Here is an 18,318-nt window from a genome sequence, read left to right as displayed (position 1 = left end):
AACCAAGAGCTCTAGTACACAGTAATTTTATGTTGCAGACCATGCACTAGGCCCTACCAGATCGTAAGTGAACTTTTTGAGGGTTTTTTTAAGCAGTGCATTTTTTTTCTATTTAGATGTTCAGTAACCTAAGATAGTTCTTTAGAAGTTGTGCCTAAGGTCCTATGGCATACAAGTTTCACCTTGCTTCACCAAGGCAGAAATTGATGGGGCATTTTTGCTAGGACTTGGTAAAATTGAAGGTAACTGAACTGTCATCTCTCCTCCTTCTGCAAAAAGGTACACAGTTGTTAATCAAATGTGAAATTAGAGGCATTGCTATCAGCCTGAAGTGGTCTTGGCATTTGCCCAGTGAGATTTCCAAAATGTCTGCTTGGAAGTGATCTCATTTTGCAGTGCATCCTGTTAAAAACGCAGAGTCCATCAAACACACCCGTACTGCTGCTTGCATGGTTAACAGCACAACCTCCAATAAATAAGCTCACTGCATCATCTGAATGACTTTAGCTGTTGGACACCAGAGCCTCATTCCAGTAAATCAGTTAAATAGCATTTAAAAATGGTATCTAAAGTGCGGCTTGTACTTAGATACTGTGCTAAACAGGAACTGAGTACAGTGCATGTCAAAGAGATGTAAGTATTTCAGACCTCTATTGAACTGTGTTCAAAGCGCAGAGTATGCGTGTACGCTGTCCCTTGTAGTATTGCAAAAATATCCTGCATACATTTTCAGCAGTGTTCCTGTTCTGTTTTGTGGTTTAAAAGGGAGTGTAGCTTGAAGGGAAAGTGACTTTGCTCAGGTGAAATCCAATGAGACTAAATGAGAGTGTTTCCTGCAAACAAGACCTGAGTACAGCACAAGAGAGAACAATGTGCATTCTCACTACCTGCAAGCTATATCGGTGGAAAACAATCTCAAATACTTACAGTACAGATTTTCTAGTGCTCAGTGATGCACCTTTTTTTTTTTTTTTTTTTTTTTTTATACCGTGGCTTGAAGCTTGAAGTAAGTCTTCTCTGTGATGGTGTTCTTATGCAATGATATTATGCTTGTTGCTGTGAATGGAAGCTAATGACCTAACCTAAAGATGTCGTAGACACTTGATTTTTATATTTGTCATAAGCTGGGTTTGAAAGTAGGTCACAATGGACAAGTGTCACAGGAGACAATTTGTCCTTTTCCTTGTAATTTCTACCAAATACCAACCCCCTAAAATCTGTACTATTACAATAAACTATATTAACAGAAGAAGTGTATTGTCTTACGGTGCTTTATGCTGCCTTTATTGTCAAAGGTAATCTTTGTAGTTTGTTTCATGTATGGATTTTTTTCCCATGCATCTTCTACATTTCCTGGCAGAATTCATGAAAATAATTTGTGCTGCTAATGATCAAAGACCAAGTTAACAATTTATTCATAGCTGTCGAAACTTGTGAGCACACATCTGGTTTCTGCTGGGCAAAGCAACACCAAGAACAGAGCAGGATTTGAGATCTGTCCATTAGCTAGAGTGGCATTGGCAGTGTTGTACCAGAAGACAGTTTTACTGGGCATAGATCAGGTCACACAGGAAGGAAATGGTATGAGACTGCATTATGCTAGTTAGAAAACTAGGTCATTATTTGATTTTGGACCGTTGTTTTAACTCAAATTCAAGTAAGCGAGCTAATCTAGTAGAATTACTCAATATAGATGAATGGTTGGGCAAGAGTTCTACTAAAAATTCAAGGAGTAACTGTTGTTACATCATGGAAGGAATATGATTTTTTGGATACTGTCCAATTACTATCAATGTGGTAACAGCAGAACAATGAAGTAACAATTGTCAAAGTTAAAACACTCCGAAACAGCAAAAGCCATAAATTTGCCCAAGTGTCTCTGAGCACTGCTCATATTATGATGACATTGGAGTAAAAGTGGAGTTTCAGGCATTCGGGACTGTCCAGGAAGCACCAAAAAGTAAAGGTTGTTACTTTATACCAGTGTGGTAAATCTAAAAAATGCATAATTCTGCAATATGTACCTTTCCCATGTCCAGTAGCTGTTCTGTCCATATTGCAATGTGTAATTGCATGTTGGGGATGGCGATACAGCAGCGGCTGAATGCAGCCTGCTGAGAGGGGCATTTCTGAGGGAGCTGTAGCTAAACTAGACTGCCCAAGAAGCATGTGTGTCCTGTCATTTCTTGCATAGCAGCTGTTAGAACTGTACAATGTGAATGCTTTTAATCCTTTTTATAGTGGTTCTTTCAGAACTCACTTTCCAAAGTAGGGTTGGGGAATTATTCATTTGCTTGGGTTTTGCTTTTGGGGTTTTTGGTGGGGTTTTGGGGGGGGTTTTTTGTTGTTGTTGTTGTTTGGGGGTCTGGTTTGTTTTTTGGTTCTGTTTTTTTTTTTATTTTGCTGTTTCTTTTTAACTGTTTTCAAATGGATTGTGGGATTCCTCATCGTTTGCAACTGAACCTGGATTACTGACTCCATTCATTAAGAGGGGAAGTAAAATTGAAGGATTTAGGCATGATGTGGTCCCTGGAGTAGAAACCAGAGCTCAGTAAGCCTAGCCTAATTCCGTAGCAAAGCCCTGGGCATTTTGCAGACATAATACAGCCAGCTAGATATGCTGTAAACTTCTGAGATAAATTCCACATGAGTATTTTACTGAACCAATATGGAAACCAATTAGCACAATATTCACTGACAGTAAACTAAATTAATGTTGCATCCATTCTTATATGCTCTGTAGCTATATGCTGTCAGTATAGGACTGCACTATGAACCCATTTAAAAAAGGTCGGAATAGTATCTTCTGGAAAAAAATACAGCTGCAAAAGGAGATAAAGGATAGTGGGAAAATGCTAAATATAGGGAACTATGACTACAAGGTCTGGAAGAAGAGGTTTTAGGACATACAGCCATGGAAAAGTTCTGCTACTCACTTCTTTGCTCTGAGCTGTACTCTTAAATAGGAATAGTCAAGATGTTTTTCCACAGCTGATATATCATCTTATATGGTAAGACTCATTCTACAAAAAGGTTGCTTCTTCCTTCTGTCCCAAACAAGACTACCCCTAAGATCCAAGCTACAGAGTTATGCAAACAATTTTGTTTTCCACTGCCAGTCCTGCTCCTGAGCTCATTTGTTGCATTAGCGATGTCTTCCTCTAATAAAGCATTGCTTTTTCTTTTCCTTGTAGCTCTGTGAAACACCTACCTGCTTAAGTGGGATCAATGAATGAGGCTACAAAAGTGGTATTATCTTGCACGTGCTGATATCAAATGAGTTAATAAAAAACCCAACAATCAAAATATGAACAACATTTTTCTCTTAATAAAGAAAAAAATATTCAGATGCTGTTTGCAGTCCACAAATAAAATACATGGCTTTTATGCTGCATTTTTGCTTGTGTATGCACATTATGTGAACTATATGACAAGCCAAACTAGATCTTGCTCCAAGAAACCAGAGATGGGCCTCTCACTACCTTGGTGAAGGCAGCTATCTAAGTACAGTGCAGAAGGTTCAAAAGGCAGCCATAATAAGAAATGCTTAGATTGTTTGAGAAAAATATCTTTAGATGTGTTTTAATTTGGTGGTGCCAGCTAAACATAGTTCACAGAATGGTCAAATGCTTCATAAGGATGAATACTTGGCAAACTTTTGGCAAAAGTTACAAGTTCCTTATAAGCAAATAAAAACCTGAACTCTGCATCACCAGGCCAAATCTACACCAGAAGAAGGGCAAAAAGCCTCAAGACAGCCTCAACTGATCCCATAAGAGCTAGGTAGGCAGTCTTAAATTCCCTAAATCCTGAGATTTTATATGGCTCTGCAGAAGCTTACACACACACACTTGCATTCAGCAAGGCAGCATGTCAAGCAAGGTCAGCCCTAGCTGCTGTTGAATAAACTCTGCTGACTTATTTCCAAAGCCATTAGGAATTTTTTCTGACTTTCATTGCTCATCCAAATAGGTTTCCCTTTTGTCCTCTATCTGCTATATAAAGTACTTTCCATATGAAGGCACTTTGGCAACATAATTTATGGAATAGACCATTATTTTTCCACATGAAACTTTTGATCACAGATGGATATGTGAGTTATTAACAGCACAGAGGCTAAAGTTTCAGGTCTTTTTACTCCTTGCCAGTGAAATCAATACTAAAGTTGGAAACTTATGGTGTAACAGGAAAAATCTTGCTGAGAATTACAGACTATTTCCAGGGTTTTATTTTGAAAAGCCTTACAAATAGGCTGCTTTATTGGAGGCATTTCTTTTCCTGTTTACCTTTATTGTTTGTGGTCCAAATTATCCTTTGTCTCTGCAGCTGCATTTGGTAGGAAGATTTGGGGCAACCCTCAGCCTAGCTTTTGCAGAAGTGTCCAAGTTTTAGCTGTACAGACTAAACTGAAGAACAGCCCCATGGCACCTGCATGGGTCTGGGCTGTGCTCAGAAAAGCAAAACTGACACTGTATTTTCAGCTGACTCAGCACTTGGAGGCTTGTCCTCATTAGTGACTTCAGATGTCATTTTGGATTTGATTCTGAATTCCTTGGGTAATGGAGCCAGAAATTCAGTTCAGCAGCACCAGCAAATAAAACCCTGCTACAGACAGGCTTTAGCCCGTGTATATTAAGATTTTACCAAAAGCAAACCTTGGCTTAAGGCAGCATTCAGAGTTAGTTTTGGCATCTGTAAGGAATACATTATGTTATAAGTGATCATAAATGGGCTTTGAATGACTTGCTGGAGAATTGCAATGGCCCCAGAGGCTTTTGGTCCTAACAACGGAGCAGGTGGGCACCAGACCATGTGATGCTTTACCCACAGCATGTCTCAGTGGCCCTGGCTAACAAGATGCTTCAGAGCGGGCCCTGCTCCCTGCCAGTATCCTGTGCAGCACAAAATTAGGCTACACATTGTCTGTCTGACTAGAATCTCACATACAAAATAACACATGAAAGGAGAGCAAAATCAGATAAATGAATTTGAAATAATCACAGTAATAGCAAATGGGATGGTGACAATGCCAAAAGGCCAATAAAAAAATCTGTATTGCACTTAACAGGTTCTGAGGAGCCAACATTGGTGAGAAATCACTCCCATTTCCGTGCCATTTTCCGTGTAAGGTGTATAGGTTAGCTTCCCAGCACTGCCTCAGAGCTCCACTTAACGTGTAATGGAAGGAGGAAAACCCAGGGCTCGCAGAAGGGCAGATGTGCTGCTTTGTGTCTATCGTGCAGGTTTTCCTGAAGGCAATGAGAATGGAGGATCTGGCACTGAGATTTCCCCCGACATAGTGGGTGGCAAAAGCAAAGTGTCGGTCTGCAACATGTGAGAGACAGCCCAAATTCTCACTGTTATCCTCAGATTGCAGGACAGGAAGAGATCTTCAGTAAATGCAGTGTAATACAAGCAGAGCTCCACTAACTCCTCAAGAACTTATTCATAGTAGCTTAGCTTAGCAGGAAGATGCAAAGACCTACAGATCCAAAGCCTGTGCTCTGCTCTTCCAGGCTGGCAAGTTTGTGGTGAAAGGGCTTGTTTCTCTGTTGTAATGGGTTCCTCCTGCTACGCGTTTTTTCTTTTTTTGGGTGTATTACATCCATCTCTGCTCTGAAAGAAAGCCTTCTTTCATGGACCTGAATATTTGGGTGCCAATAAAACTTCTGTGACAGGTGGTTGGCCATTGATAGTCACGTGTGTGTAGGATCCGTGTGAGGTCCTTTCTGAGACTCTGAATCCCACAAGTGGTTATGGTAATTCTTCTGCTTATTAATATTTATGAGCAGAGGAAGAGGTCACCAGAGCTGCTGTTTGCATGGCGTGAGGGTTGGCAGCTGATTTCCCTGAAAGGTCAAAGCTAGTGTTGGTAGCGAGTAATGACAGGCTGATTTTACTGATTTATCTGTGTTTCCTTATATCTGCATCATCGTTATATCTTCATTCATCCTTAAGTAAGGTGTAAAAATAGTCTAAAATGCAGTGACAGCTTCGGGTCACTTTTCTATTTATTGTAGCATAAATGTAGTAACAGAAACATCAGTGTTACAGTAGATAGGATAGTTTAAGAGCATAGGTAAAGCAAGATTTAGCAGCAGAGGTAATAACTCTTTAAGTAGACTGGCTGGTGTATCTGTACAAGTCAGACAAGACCTCAGACACCCAGAGCCTTCTTCAGAGACTGTCGCAAGAAGGCTTGCATACCCCATCTCTCTTTATTAGGGCATTTAAAATGCCTTGTTAGATACAATAGTTCCAGATCAAAGGTGACATATTCTGACTTCAAATTACAATCAGGGTTTCTATTCATTATTAACAGAGCTGCAATAAAATTAGAACCAGACTCAAGAAAAAAGTATTAGTGTTTTGACACAAGCTCATTTATGTCAGGGCAGAAATGAAATCTGCATCCAGCTGTAGCATGGGCTGTTCTGCTGCCAAATGGGAACAAAATGCTTTAAATATGTCTCATGTGCATTTGATTTATAACAATCCACTCACAGGATTTTTCACACTTTATATGATTTACATAAAAGCAGTGACATAATAAGAAAGTATAATATTTTTCTTGGGATTTTTTGCCTACCCCATAAAATACTCACTTGCTTCAAATAATCTATAGGAATTTATGGTTATAAAAAAAGGACCAGTGGGAGTTTGCTTGGGGAAGGATTGAATGGAAAATTGAGAGGAAATTGGCCACAAATAAATATTAAATAACTATTTTTCTTTCCAGTATATGGTGCAACCAAAAGAAAAATACTCACAAAAATATCAGTATGTGGAATCAAAAAAGTATTGATCAAAAAAATATTGATCCAAGAGGGAAGAGTGTCACATACGAGGTTGCATTCATCCAGTTAGATGAAGAATCTTCCAATGTGATACAGAAGGAATTTGGGAATTGGAATACCCTTACATTCAACCTGTATCCTGTTTTTCTCGTTTCTCCCTGACTCTGCATGTGCGCTTCCTAAGTCCATCCACATCTGCCTTGTCATTATACTCTTGTTCCACTGAACTCAAATACTTGTTAGGCTATTTTTAAATGTATTGATGGGCAGGTACTGCACTTAAGACCTAGGCTGTATGTACAGTCCAGCCAGGATGCCGGTCCAGTTAAAGTCATAAGGCAAATCATGGAGGTGTTTTTCTCCTTATCTCACAGGGGTTTGACTGAAGCTGTGTAATAGATGTCAATTTATTTAGCAATGATTATTAGCTCTACTCCTCACTATTATCATTGTAAATTGTACTAATGTTGTTGATGTTAGCCACAAAGATTATTTTGCAGGTGATGAGGACTGTGAAAACTTTTTTCTCTGAAAAAAAGAGAATTATAGATACAGACTCATGCCAAAGGTCTGCTTTAATTTTGGGGGCTATGCAAAAGATTGTAATCTGACATAAATGTGTGCAACTCCTTTGAAGTCTTTGCTCTACAGCAGGGTAGTATTCATCCCAAACTTCTGGGTGTGTTCAGGCTGTAGCGTCACCAAGTTTAGATTAATTGCATACTTGCTCATTTCACAAGCACTGCTGCAAAGCCCTCCAAAAATTGCAAATATTTTCGAAAAGACCTTTCACAGCTGTGCCTAAAAGCCTAAAATTATACTGTGCTACTATGTGAGATGCTAAACACAGCTTCACAGTGTAGCAAAATGGCATGGAAGTGTTCTGCTTTGAGGAATGTTCAGTGATGAACTTGGCATTCCTGCAGTGTGGTTGCTTTCATCTATCACGTGGTAGACCACTAGCCAAAGCTGCTTCATTTAATCCCATCATTCAAGCACTCTTAGAATAGCAGAAATGCTGTGCTGAAGATTTTACTCCTCTGCTTTGTTACACAGTTTTCTGCTTCTTTGTTCCATACCTTGAAAATATCTGTCTTTAGCATAATAAATTTTGCTGGTATTTGGTACATTTTAAAAAAATATTGCTGATTTTATTTTGTTACCATCACTGAAAGCAGAGCTAATCAAATAGTGAGTGATACTTCAGAAATGTAGGTTTGTATTTAACTTTAAAAATCTGGTTGTAAAACCAAACAAAAATAAAGCCTTTGGCATCAGGTATCAGCAATATGATAAGCCAGTTGTATCCTGGGCAGCATAAAAGGAAGCGTGGCCAGCAGGTCAAGGGAGATGATTCTCCCCCTCTAACTCTGCTCTTGTGAGACCCCACCTGGAGTGCTGTGTCCAGGTCTGGGTCCACAGTACAAGAAGACATGGACTTGTTGGAGAGGGTACAGAGAAGGGCCACAAAGATGATTGAAGGGCTGGAATGCCTCTGCTATGAAGAAAGGCTGAGAAATTCTGGTTTGTTCACCCTGGAGAAGAGAAGGCTTGGGGTAGATGTTATTGTGGCCTTTCAGTACTCAAAGAGGGCTTGTAAGAAAGATGGAGAAAGACTTTTTTACCAGGGCCCGTAGTGACAGGACAAGGAACAACATTTTAAACTGAAAGAGGGTAGATTTATATTAAATATAATGAAGAAGTTCTTTACGAGAGAGGTGAGACCCTGGAACAGGTTGTCCAGAAGCTGTGGATGCCCCATCATTGGAAGTCGTCAAGGTCAGGTTGGATGGGACTTTAAGCAACCTGATCTGGTGAAAGGTGTCCCTACTAATGCAAGGGGCTTGGACTAGATGATCTTTAAAGGTCCCTTCCAACCCAAACCATTCTATGATACTTTCAAGGGTGCTGAGAGCCTGCCTTTTTTATAGTTTCTTCAGACCTCCACAAAGAAGTGTTGCTCTGCTGCCCTTTTTTGAATCTTGCCCCTGACACCCTCCTTTCTGACTAAATTTGACCCCTTGTTGGCATGTTGCAAATGGCTGTGCAGGGAAGGTTGTCCCACCTTCTGGGTAACCTGATGGAAATTTTAATTGAAGCTCTGTTCGGCTTAGTGTTACAGCTGTAGAAATTGGGAGAGCGCCAAAGAGATGTCATTACAAAGTAGGATACTGTGCTCATCCTCAAATGATCTTCAGAACTAATCCCAAGGTGTCAGTGGTATTACTATGATAGCTGAAGCAGGAGGAATATCTTAGCATGTAATGAGCTATGCTACATTTATGAAAAAAGAACAATATTCTAGTTTTTAAAAAGACAGAGATGTCATATGTAAGTATTATAAGCAACAGAGGGTGAAGAATAACTACAGTCATGGAAAAATACTGGGCTTTAGCAATGTGCTTATGATTAATCACTACATAACAGGTGTTCTGAAATTGAAATGCACAAAGCACATTATATTATCTTAACATCAAGCAAGGATGTTGTTGGATTTATGGAAAAAAGATAAATATAGAAACAGGAATCAGGGCAGCACCTAAAACCTGCTTGGGAACTTCAGCAAATGAAACAAAATTTGGGATCATTGTAAACTGTATTAAATCCCCATAATGATCATTCTTAAGCTTCAGTGATCCCAAGAACTATCAGTATGTTATCTATAGTTCTTGTTTATTGTAATAAGCATCCTCTCAGGAAAACTGTCACAGCACCCTCCAAACTAGCTGGCTACAACAAGGTCTTTTACCATCTCATACCAGCACACCCTTCATGCCAGTCCCTCTACTGCCTTTTCCTAGTCACTCCTCATCCAGGTGCACGCTCTCTCTCGCTTTTTTCCTCACCGCTTGTTCCTTGGCTGCTCCCTCTTCCCTGGCTGCCCAACCCCTTAACAGAACCAGCCACAGCTGCACCTTATCTACATCGGCCAACCCACCGTCCCTGAAGCCAGCCCGCAGCTGTATATTAGCAATGCTAATTAACCCAGCTTCATTCCCCTACAGAAAACTTCATGCATACCTTGAAACATCTGCAATGAAAAGCCGTCTAAAATACCTACACATAAAACATTTGGAAAGATTGGAATTTATTGTTCCTCCATCTGCAGTGGTAAAAAACATGAATTCTACTTTAGAAGTGTGTAGCTGAACACTAATTTGCTGACCTGCTTCATACTGTGGCCCTACAGAGTGGCTGCGGAGGTGGCACAAGTCAGGTGGTAGGTAATAAGTACCCAGAAGGAGGTGAGGAGTAACACCTTTCACAGGTACTGTCATGAAAGCTGATGGGTGGTTGAGTCATGGCGTACGTGCTTGGGAGCCGGCTCATTTCTGATTTCTCCCCCTGTGTTCCTGGTACCACTGCTCCAGTGCAACTGCACTCTCCATGAGGCTGCTTTGGGCTGTCCAGCCTCCCTTCAGCTGCAAGCAAGCTGTCCATGGGCAGTAGCATCAGCTGGTGTAAAAAAAGTTCTAGGACAAAAGACCCAAAACCCAGGACACTTCAGTATACTGTGTTGTACATCCCAGCTTGCCTGTCATGTCACACCTGCACCTGGAATTGCTGGAGATGGGGACAGAGCTGTGCAGATGCTGATCTGTTCTTCCATCTGGAGGCTGACAGGGTCCATCTCTTGAGGCTCCCTGTTATGTGAGTCTTTCTGGCTCCGTGTTGTTTCTGCCCAGCCCACTGATCCACACTTTTTTACCTGCATGAACTTTCTCATTTCAATGTGATCATCACCCTTGATCCAATACTGATGCTAACGCAAGTATGCTGTAGTGCTATGGACCATTCTTATGGTTAAAGTAGAGAAAAGCCAAATCTTAGTCAAGAGCTTGGATTTAACAATACTTGGATTGTTAAAATATTGTTGTTCAGCAACTGTTGACGTTGTCATTGGAAAAGACTCCTGTGAAAGGGAAGAAAAAAAGAGATGCTGAATTTTATGTAGCATGTCAGCTATTCCTGTGGTTAGAGCTGACTAGAAAAAGAAAGACTAGAAATACCAAGACTATATAAGATTTAGTATGGGAGATAGTTCTTAGGCATTTAATTGTATGTGGTATCGTATGGCACAGTCATCACAGTTAACAGAAGGGAAAATAATGCATTAAATATTTTACAGATGGCTTTTTTTAAAATTAGGAGAGATGGGAGCAAGAAACATTTTAAATAGCTCTTTCAGTACATAATAACAAATGTTCAAAAAATCTCACAAGGGTGAGATTTACCTGCAGCTACAGCTATAACCCAACGTAGTGCTGCAAGCACTCCCAGCACAAAGTACCAAAAAAGTAGCTGTATCACAGGAAACTTCAATTGCTATTGATTTTACTTATGCTTTCTAGGTCACTTTATTGTGTTGACCTCTGTGCCATTTCTGGAAAGTAACGTGTACCTTAAAACTGTTGACAGTTTATAAGGCAAAGTCTGTCCTTTGCCTGCTTTTTACCTGATCCCTGTAGACATGGCAGAAGCGATGAGGCTAGCAAGAAGGACGGAGGCACCCGCCAGGCTGGCTGTGCAGCACACTGCAGGATGCTTTACAGTTTGGTGTGTAACTGTGTGAACACCATATTCTCGCTTGTGTGTCTGCTCATTGCACAGCTGACTAAGACTCATTGTTTATATATTCATTAATCATTTTGGTAATGCAGTGAATAGTCTGGAGAAGATACAATTTCACGCATTTTCCTCTGATCTATCTGTCTCCAGTTTTTGTTTCAATTGAGTTGTCTACCACTGCTGATCAAATACAAATCTGTGGCCAACAGCATAATTTACATATTGTCTGTGTGCCATTTGCCTGTCTCCTTACCTCTGGCACACCAGAATGGTTCTGGCAAAGTTCAGATAGTGATAAGGCTTCTTATTAGAGGCAAATCCTCTGAGCCCTGTTTTCTCTCAGTTTGGGTTTTATGTAATCTCTGTGACACTTGACTGCAACACTCCCATTTGGATTTGGTAGGAGATTACATCCACGTGTTACATTGAAGTGGAAGTGTCACACACATTTCGAGATTACCTATTTCTGCTTTGGATGAGGACAGTTACAACTGATTTCATATTTTCCTTCCCCTCTGAAAACAGGTGACCTTCCAGACCATTTAAAGATGAGGAAAGCTGTCACAGTGCTGTTGCAGAGATAAACGTTACACAAGTGATTGTGTTGCTCACTACATGTCAAGCAGACTAAGCATCCAAGTCTGTGTGCCTTTTTCCCATTAAATTTCTGGGTTTCATATATGTAGGGTGTTCACAGGATTGTTTGCCCGGGTAGAAAACACCTCACTCTTAGGTTTTAAGCTGTATGAAAAAGAAAGGTGTGTGAGTGCCTACTGTCTTACCATGGCTGAAGGTGATCTGTAGGCGTGGTGGTGCTCAGCCCATGCACCACTAGTGGTCCCTGAGATATCAAAAGGCACTGTCATTGACAAAAGCCATGTTTCTCACTCTAGTGCACAAGTCCCATTTTTATAAAATTAAAAATGATGGCTTAATGCAAAGAGCTTTTCTTGCTTTTAACTCCCACAACTATGAAGCAATATGACGATACGTGGCGGCCCCTGCTTACTTTTCCCAGAAAGGCCAAATGGATATTGATTTAGGAAAAAGATAGGAAACCAAAAAGCTGCTGAACTACTTCCCCCCAAGCCTGTGGGGTGGTGTCCATGCTCTGCCTCTCTGTAGAGGAATTCTAGAGGAATGAAGTCAGGTTAATTGTCATTGACAATATACAGCTGTGGGCTGGCTTCAGGGGCGGTGGGTTGGCTGATGTGGATAAGGTGCAGCTGGGGCTGGTTCCTGCTAAGTAGTTAAATAGCTCTAAGGGTATGGCAGAGGAGCTCTGGGTGAAGAGAGATTTGGAGGAAGTAGAGTGAGTCCTCTGGATATAGGAGAGGCCCTGGGAGAAGAAGGGGGCCTGGATGAGGAGAGGTTGGCTGGAAGAGGAGCCCGGAGAAAGGAGAATCCAGATGCAGCAGAGGCAAGAAGCAGGGTGGGATGGCCTGAAGAAACAGCACAGTCAGTAGATGAACTGTTGAAACCTTGTGTGGGATTGGTGGCTGTGCTGGGGCAAGGCGTGGGAGCTACTTATTGAAGTTAACCTGGTATGGGGTGGTAAAAGCCATGTTGTAGCTGGCTAGTCTTGAGAGTGCTGCAACACCTGTCCACTACTTTGTGCAGCTGAAGCAGTTGTTCTCAATGGCCTGAGGGTTACATGGTGTGTCTATGTGCAGCCTGGCCAAGCTAGCCACAGTGGGGAGTGGCTGATCCTGCAGTGGCAGTCCCAGTTTCTCTCTTTTCCTGCCATGCTTGCTCACCTGGGTGGAGGTTACCCCACCTCTGACTTTCTCTTGCCCCTTAAATACACCTTTAACTGCCATTATGTTTATCTGCAAATTGGATCTTCCTGGGGTTTTTAGGTTATTTTAAAAATACCAAAAATCTTCATGGGTCTGCAGCCATATGTGTAGGTTAGAACAGCTCAATCAGGACAATCAAGGTAGCCTCAGGTGGTAAAGGCAGAGAGCTTAACCCAGATCTGCTGGTGGTGGTACAGTAACATGGAGCTGGACCCTGCATCAGCTGAACTCACCACCAGAGGTCCATAGAGGAGACCAAATTAAAAGCATACAAGCCTTCAGTGAAGCCTAACATGTGCGTGTACCTCCAGTCTTGTGTACGCCCAGAGTCCGCTTCAAGTCTGAAAAGATGCTCATACACAAAGACAAGGAATTTTAACAGATATAAAAGTCTAACACTGCTTTTGTTTTTGTTGTTTAATTCCCAAAAGGGTCAGCTACAACGTGTCTCTCCAGGAAGACTCCACAATGAGAAAAACAACCCACAGTTGCTTCTTACTGATAATCCTTCTAACTGTAAGTATGAGAAAACTGAACTACTCATGACACCTACCAAATTTAAACTTGTGGTGATATTCAGAAAAATGAGTAGTTATATTTGTTGTACTGCACAGGTGAAGAATGAGTTCCCTTACTGGTACATTTCAAAATAAGGTTAATAAAGCTTCTAAGTAAAATATATCATAAAAATTTGAACTTGATACCATTGTTTCTTGGTGAGACATAACATCAAGCCTGAAGAAGGTAATGCATGTGATTTTTCATTTCTCTTTTTACAAGCTACAAGGTATCAGTGATATGGAAACTTAGGTGTTTTAAAACTTCCTTAATGTTGTTGTGTGACTTAAAATGACTTAAACAGTAAAAATCCACAATTACTTATAGGTACTCTGCTATTAGCAAAGCAACTGAAATGGAAAATAACAGTATAAAGTTTAGATAGTAATTTCAAATGCTATTTTCCAATATTACAGTTATTGCAATGTATGTGACATGGCTGAGTAGCTGATATTCTAAATATGTAGTAAATTCATTTCTGACTAAATACCTTACATGTAAGTTGGATGCTTCCTCTGTTCTCTACTTGTGAAACCTCAATTATTAGCAATTATCATAAAATTGTAGACTTTACAGGTAGTCAGAAATGAGACTACTGCCCAGAGCCTCTGTTACAGAACAGTCAACAAGCTGTTTCCTTGACACTTTCCAGAACACTGCTGTTAGATCAAATACAAAATATTTGGCATCAAGCACTTTTCCAAAAATTTCCCCACCTGTAGCTGATAGAAAACATTCATTTTTTTTACATTTCATTTGTGGTCTGTAATGAGGAAAGGGTGATTTTCTTTCTCTTCCAAAAAGACTGTTTCCACTCGGTTGTTTTTTCCAATCACCCCTTGGCTCCCAGAGCCATGAGCCCCTGGGACTTGCATGTCAGCTACTGCTGGAGGTAAAGGAAGAAATAGTAAAGTGGTTTGTGATCCCATTCATGTTATTTATTCACCCCACAAACCATCTCCAGATATTTCTTTGCTGATGGTTTACTGTCATCCTTTTGTCCGTGTCCTGTGCTTCCAACTGGTGGCTGCAAGCTGTTGCAAAACAGCACAACCTGTTGAGGTCCTTGCTTTCTCCTCTGGGCTCCAGGCTCTCTGCCTATGCCATTTGCTCCACTGTGGTTTCCAATCCCCCTGCAATGGTCACAACTTTTTTGAGTTGAGTTTGAGTTCTCAACTCAATTGAGTTGAGAAGGGCGTGCTTTTTACCTGAAATCCCTTTTCTTGGGGTAGCTGTGACTCCCTTGCAGTGCTGGAGTGCACTCTTCCCTGTGTATGTCATCAGTGCTTTGCAGAAGACTTCCCCAGATTCATCCCATATCTCTCCTTGAATATTTTGTCGTAGACCCTAGTTACATGGTGTCCGTAGACACCCCCTCCCCACAGTCCCCTTTAGGCTTGTCACCAAGGGGTTTCAGTACCTTCTGATAAAAAACCCATCTCTTACCTTTGTCATTTTTTGCATAGAATAAATAGCACTTCACTATTTTGTGTACAGTTCCATAATAACTCACATGTCAAACAAAATAAAGCACCAGTTGCTCCAAAACCTAATTCAGAAATAAAACTCCTTATTGTCTTCCTCTTTGGCTTCCCTTGCTTTTGGATGCACAATAATACATCACCAGGTAGTCCTCTACAATTCAAAGTGAATTCTGTTGGAAAATAGAACTGTGTCATTTCCTAGTTTATTGCTGATGCTGTCTAGTTTTTGGTAATTACTGAGAGACACAGAATGTGATTGACACTTGTTTCCTCAAGTACATGAGCCCCTGTGCACTGGAGCAGTTAGTTCATCCCCCTCTGCACATTTCTCTCCAGAAGAAAGATGGAGAGTCGGCCCAGTGTGTCCAGGGGCTGCAGAGAATGAGGAGGAGGGAACAAGCTTGGGTCCCTTCCTGTGTGACTGATCAGCTTTGCAGGTTAAGAAAAGGGAGTTCTACTCTCTGCACAGTTTTGTCAGGTAAGAATCATCATCTAGTGCCTGCAGATGGTAGTTTGGACTTGCCCTGTAAATGAGGATTGATGGAGTAGTGTTTCTTATGTATTCCAGTCTTCTTGTCCTGAGCCAACCACAAAGTGCACAGTAGGACAAAATGAATGCTGCAGCTGAAGACCACACTATTATTCAATTATGTCCATTAGACCAAGATTGTATTTTAAAATAAATGCATTTTGAGTAAAAAACAAATTGTACAAATTAAGTCCAAATCTGTTAAATTGTTACCAAGCCTCAGTCACTAAGCTATACAGAGTCTGGTACATTGTGTTAGCTCCTGAAAGGCTTGTGAATAATTCCTATTCACAAAACATGTAAATTTATGTGAAAACCTAAATGTAATTTTTGGTAACTGCACAAACTGTCACATTTTGGAACACAGTTGCAGTAGTAGGTTCAAGTCTCCAGAAGCCAATTAGTAAAACATTTGCCACCATGGTGAGGGCACTGCTCGTGGTGTAAGATTTGATCCTCGCAGCCAGGAGTGCAATATGGACCAGTGGGGTGTTGCATCCATGTTCTCCCCTGGGATCCTGCCACCTGCTCACCTCAGCCACTCTCATCACAAATCTCTAAAACTCATGTCCGTGCAGGTACTGTAAGCACAAGCCTTTTACTGCTTAGACAGTGGCTCTTCCACCATCTGAATGAAAGCAGATCCCACCCATAGGTGGGCTAGAATTGCTGCTGGAGTTTTGTCACAGGCTCCTGTGGCATGCTTCGTCAGAGCCTTGCTCGTTGTCGTGCGCTGCTGGGAGCCCGGGGGCTTCCCCTGCCTTGGATGATAAGATCCCCTTGGGTCTCATCACCTGAGACCATGCCTTTGAAAGCTGTTGTTCTGAAGTGTGCATTTGCCTTTGTAACTATGTGTTGCTTCAAGTCGTAAGGAAGTGGACTTGCAAGTTCTGGAGCTTTTTTCACACAAGTAAATCTCAGGAAAGCAAGCTGCTGATGTTTTAATGTGGTGAGAATTAGTGGGAGAATTTGAGACTCAAGCTGCTCATGGCTTCCCAAGAAGGAAAGGAATACTGTATTCTGTTCTATTCACCCAGTTTCAGGGGCGATCAGGAGTTTTTGTCTCCCTCTTTGCTTTTTAAAGACATAAGAATGTTGCTATGCAGCTTATAGCCCTAAAGAGGTCTCTCACAAGATGATAATCAGAGCTGCAAGCAAACATCTATGAAGAATTCTGCAGCCTTCCTTTAAGCCTGCAGTTTGCATCAGGCTACCCTGGGAGTAGAGCTTCCTTGTGTGAGCAAATCCTGCAAGCAATGGAACAGAACTGTAAGTTTTTGAGTTGTTTTTCATTACAAGTGCCTTGTCTTCATCTACTGTGGCTGATAATCTCATTCAACAACTGCCAAAATCTGCAAAATAAATTGTATGGGATCTCGCTATGAGATAATTTCCATCCTGCTTCAACAGCAATTGAGTATGGGAAAATTTTAACATTCAGTGGTTAAGTAAAACATGTCATGTTGAGGTATTTCACCAAATAAATTGTCTACTGTTTCTTAGGGCATTTGTGATGCATAAGAAATTATTCCCATGTTAACAGAATACCATGCACTAAGGACCTTCCTAAGGGATCACAGTCGTTATCTTTTCTAACACTAGCAGCTGTGAAAAGTAGTTCAAATGTAATCAAAGTACGAGGTGCTCTGCAACCAGTGTAAGTCATGCTAAGCTCTTGCTCAAAGATATGATGTATTGAAGAATAGGAGTTTAGCGACCCACAAAGTGGTGACTACACATTGCAGTTTTCAAAGAATTGTACCAAATGAATTTTTGAGCTATTGAAATCAATAACAGTTGGAGCATCCAGAATCTGAAATAGCTCAACAATAAATGTTGCAAAATTACTGTGTTTAGTGGAAGGAGGGGAAAAAACAAAAGCAAAGGAAGCTACGAAATACCTTCTATTCCTAAATGTCATGTATAGTCAACAGTTAGTGTACTTTACGGTCCTTGATGGGGAAGAAAAATATTTGGGGTTGCTTGTTGATCATGTCCCAATATTTTGTGGGAAAAAGGAATTTTGTGCTTGTTTTATCTGATTCTCTCTTGCGGAAATGGGCACAATCTTTCACAGGTTAATAGCAGGTGTGTCTTCCTTACAGAAACTGGGGCACTATTTGTTCCTTTTGATAGTTTAATAATGAAGCCAAATTGCTTTCTCTAGATTATTTTATTAATTCTAGGTATAAAGTGAACTTCAGCATTCCCAGCAGCCTGTTTTTTCTCTTTGTAATGATAATTCATTTTCTTATAACAGTAATTTGTCACGTGGTGGCTTGGTGGTCGTATGTATGACGTCATTTACTTGGACTTTTAGGAGTGACATCATATGTACGGCTGCTAAACTGCTACATGGGACATCACTTAAACAGTTTTCTTCTGAAGAAATCATACCAATCATTTTCAGGTTATGAACACATCCTGATTATTAAGTTGTGAATTATTTATCTCTTTAATAAAGAATGTTTATAAATGAATGAGGCATTCCTTTATTGTATCAACATCATTTGTATTTCCATCTGAAGTAACTGATGGATAGATGGGAAGGGTTTTTAATGTGCAGTAACGGACTCTGAACA

The 18,318-nt window shown here is 40.7% G+C and overlaps 1 protein-coding gene across 1 annotated transcript in view; it reads left to right on the top strand.

Annotated features, from left to right (window-relative positions):
- The first annotated feature begins 13,633 nt into the window (after nucleotides 1-13,633).
- The window catches only part of CALCR (calcitonin receptor), a 77,912-nt gene continuing 73,227 nt past the window's right edge, over nucleotides 13,634-18,318 (top strand). The window contains exon 1 of the mRNA XM_005432175.3: nucleotides 13,634-13,681. Within this exon, the coding sequence (XP_005432232.1) occupies nucleotides 13,634-13,681 (48 nt within the window). The remainder of the gene's footprint in view (nucleotides 13,682-18,318) is intronic.

Source organism: Falco cherrug, chromosome 4 (genome assembly GCF_023634085.1).
Source record: "Falco cherrug isolate bFalChe1 chromosome 4, bFalChe1.pri, whole genome shotgun sequence".
Taxonomy (NCBI): Eukaryota; Metazoa; Chordata; class Aves; order Falconiformes; family Falconidae; genus Falco; species Falco cherrug.
Note: the sequence above shows the minus strand (reverse complement) of the source record. Positions and strands in the feature narration are given on the sequence as shown.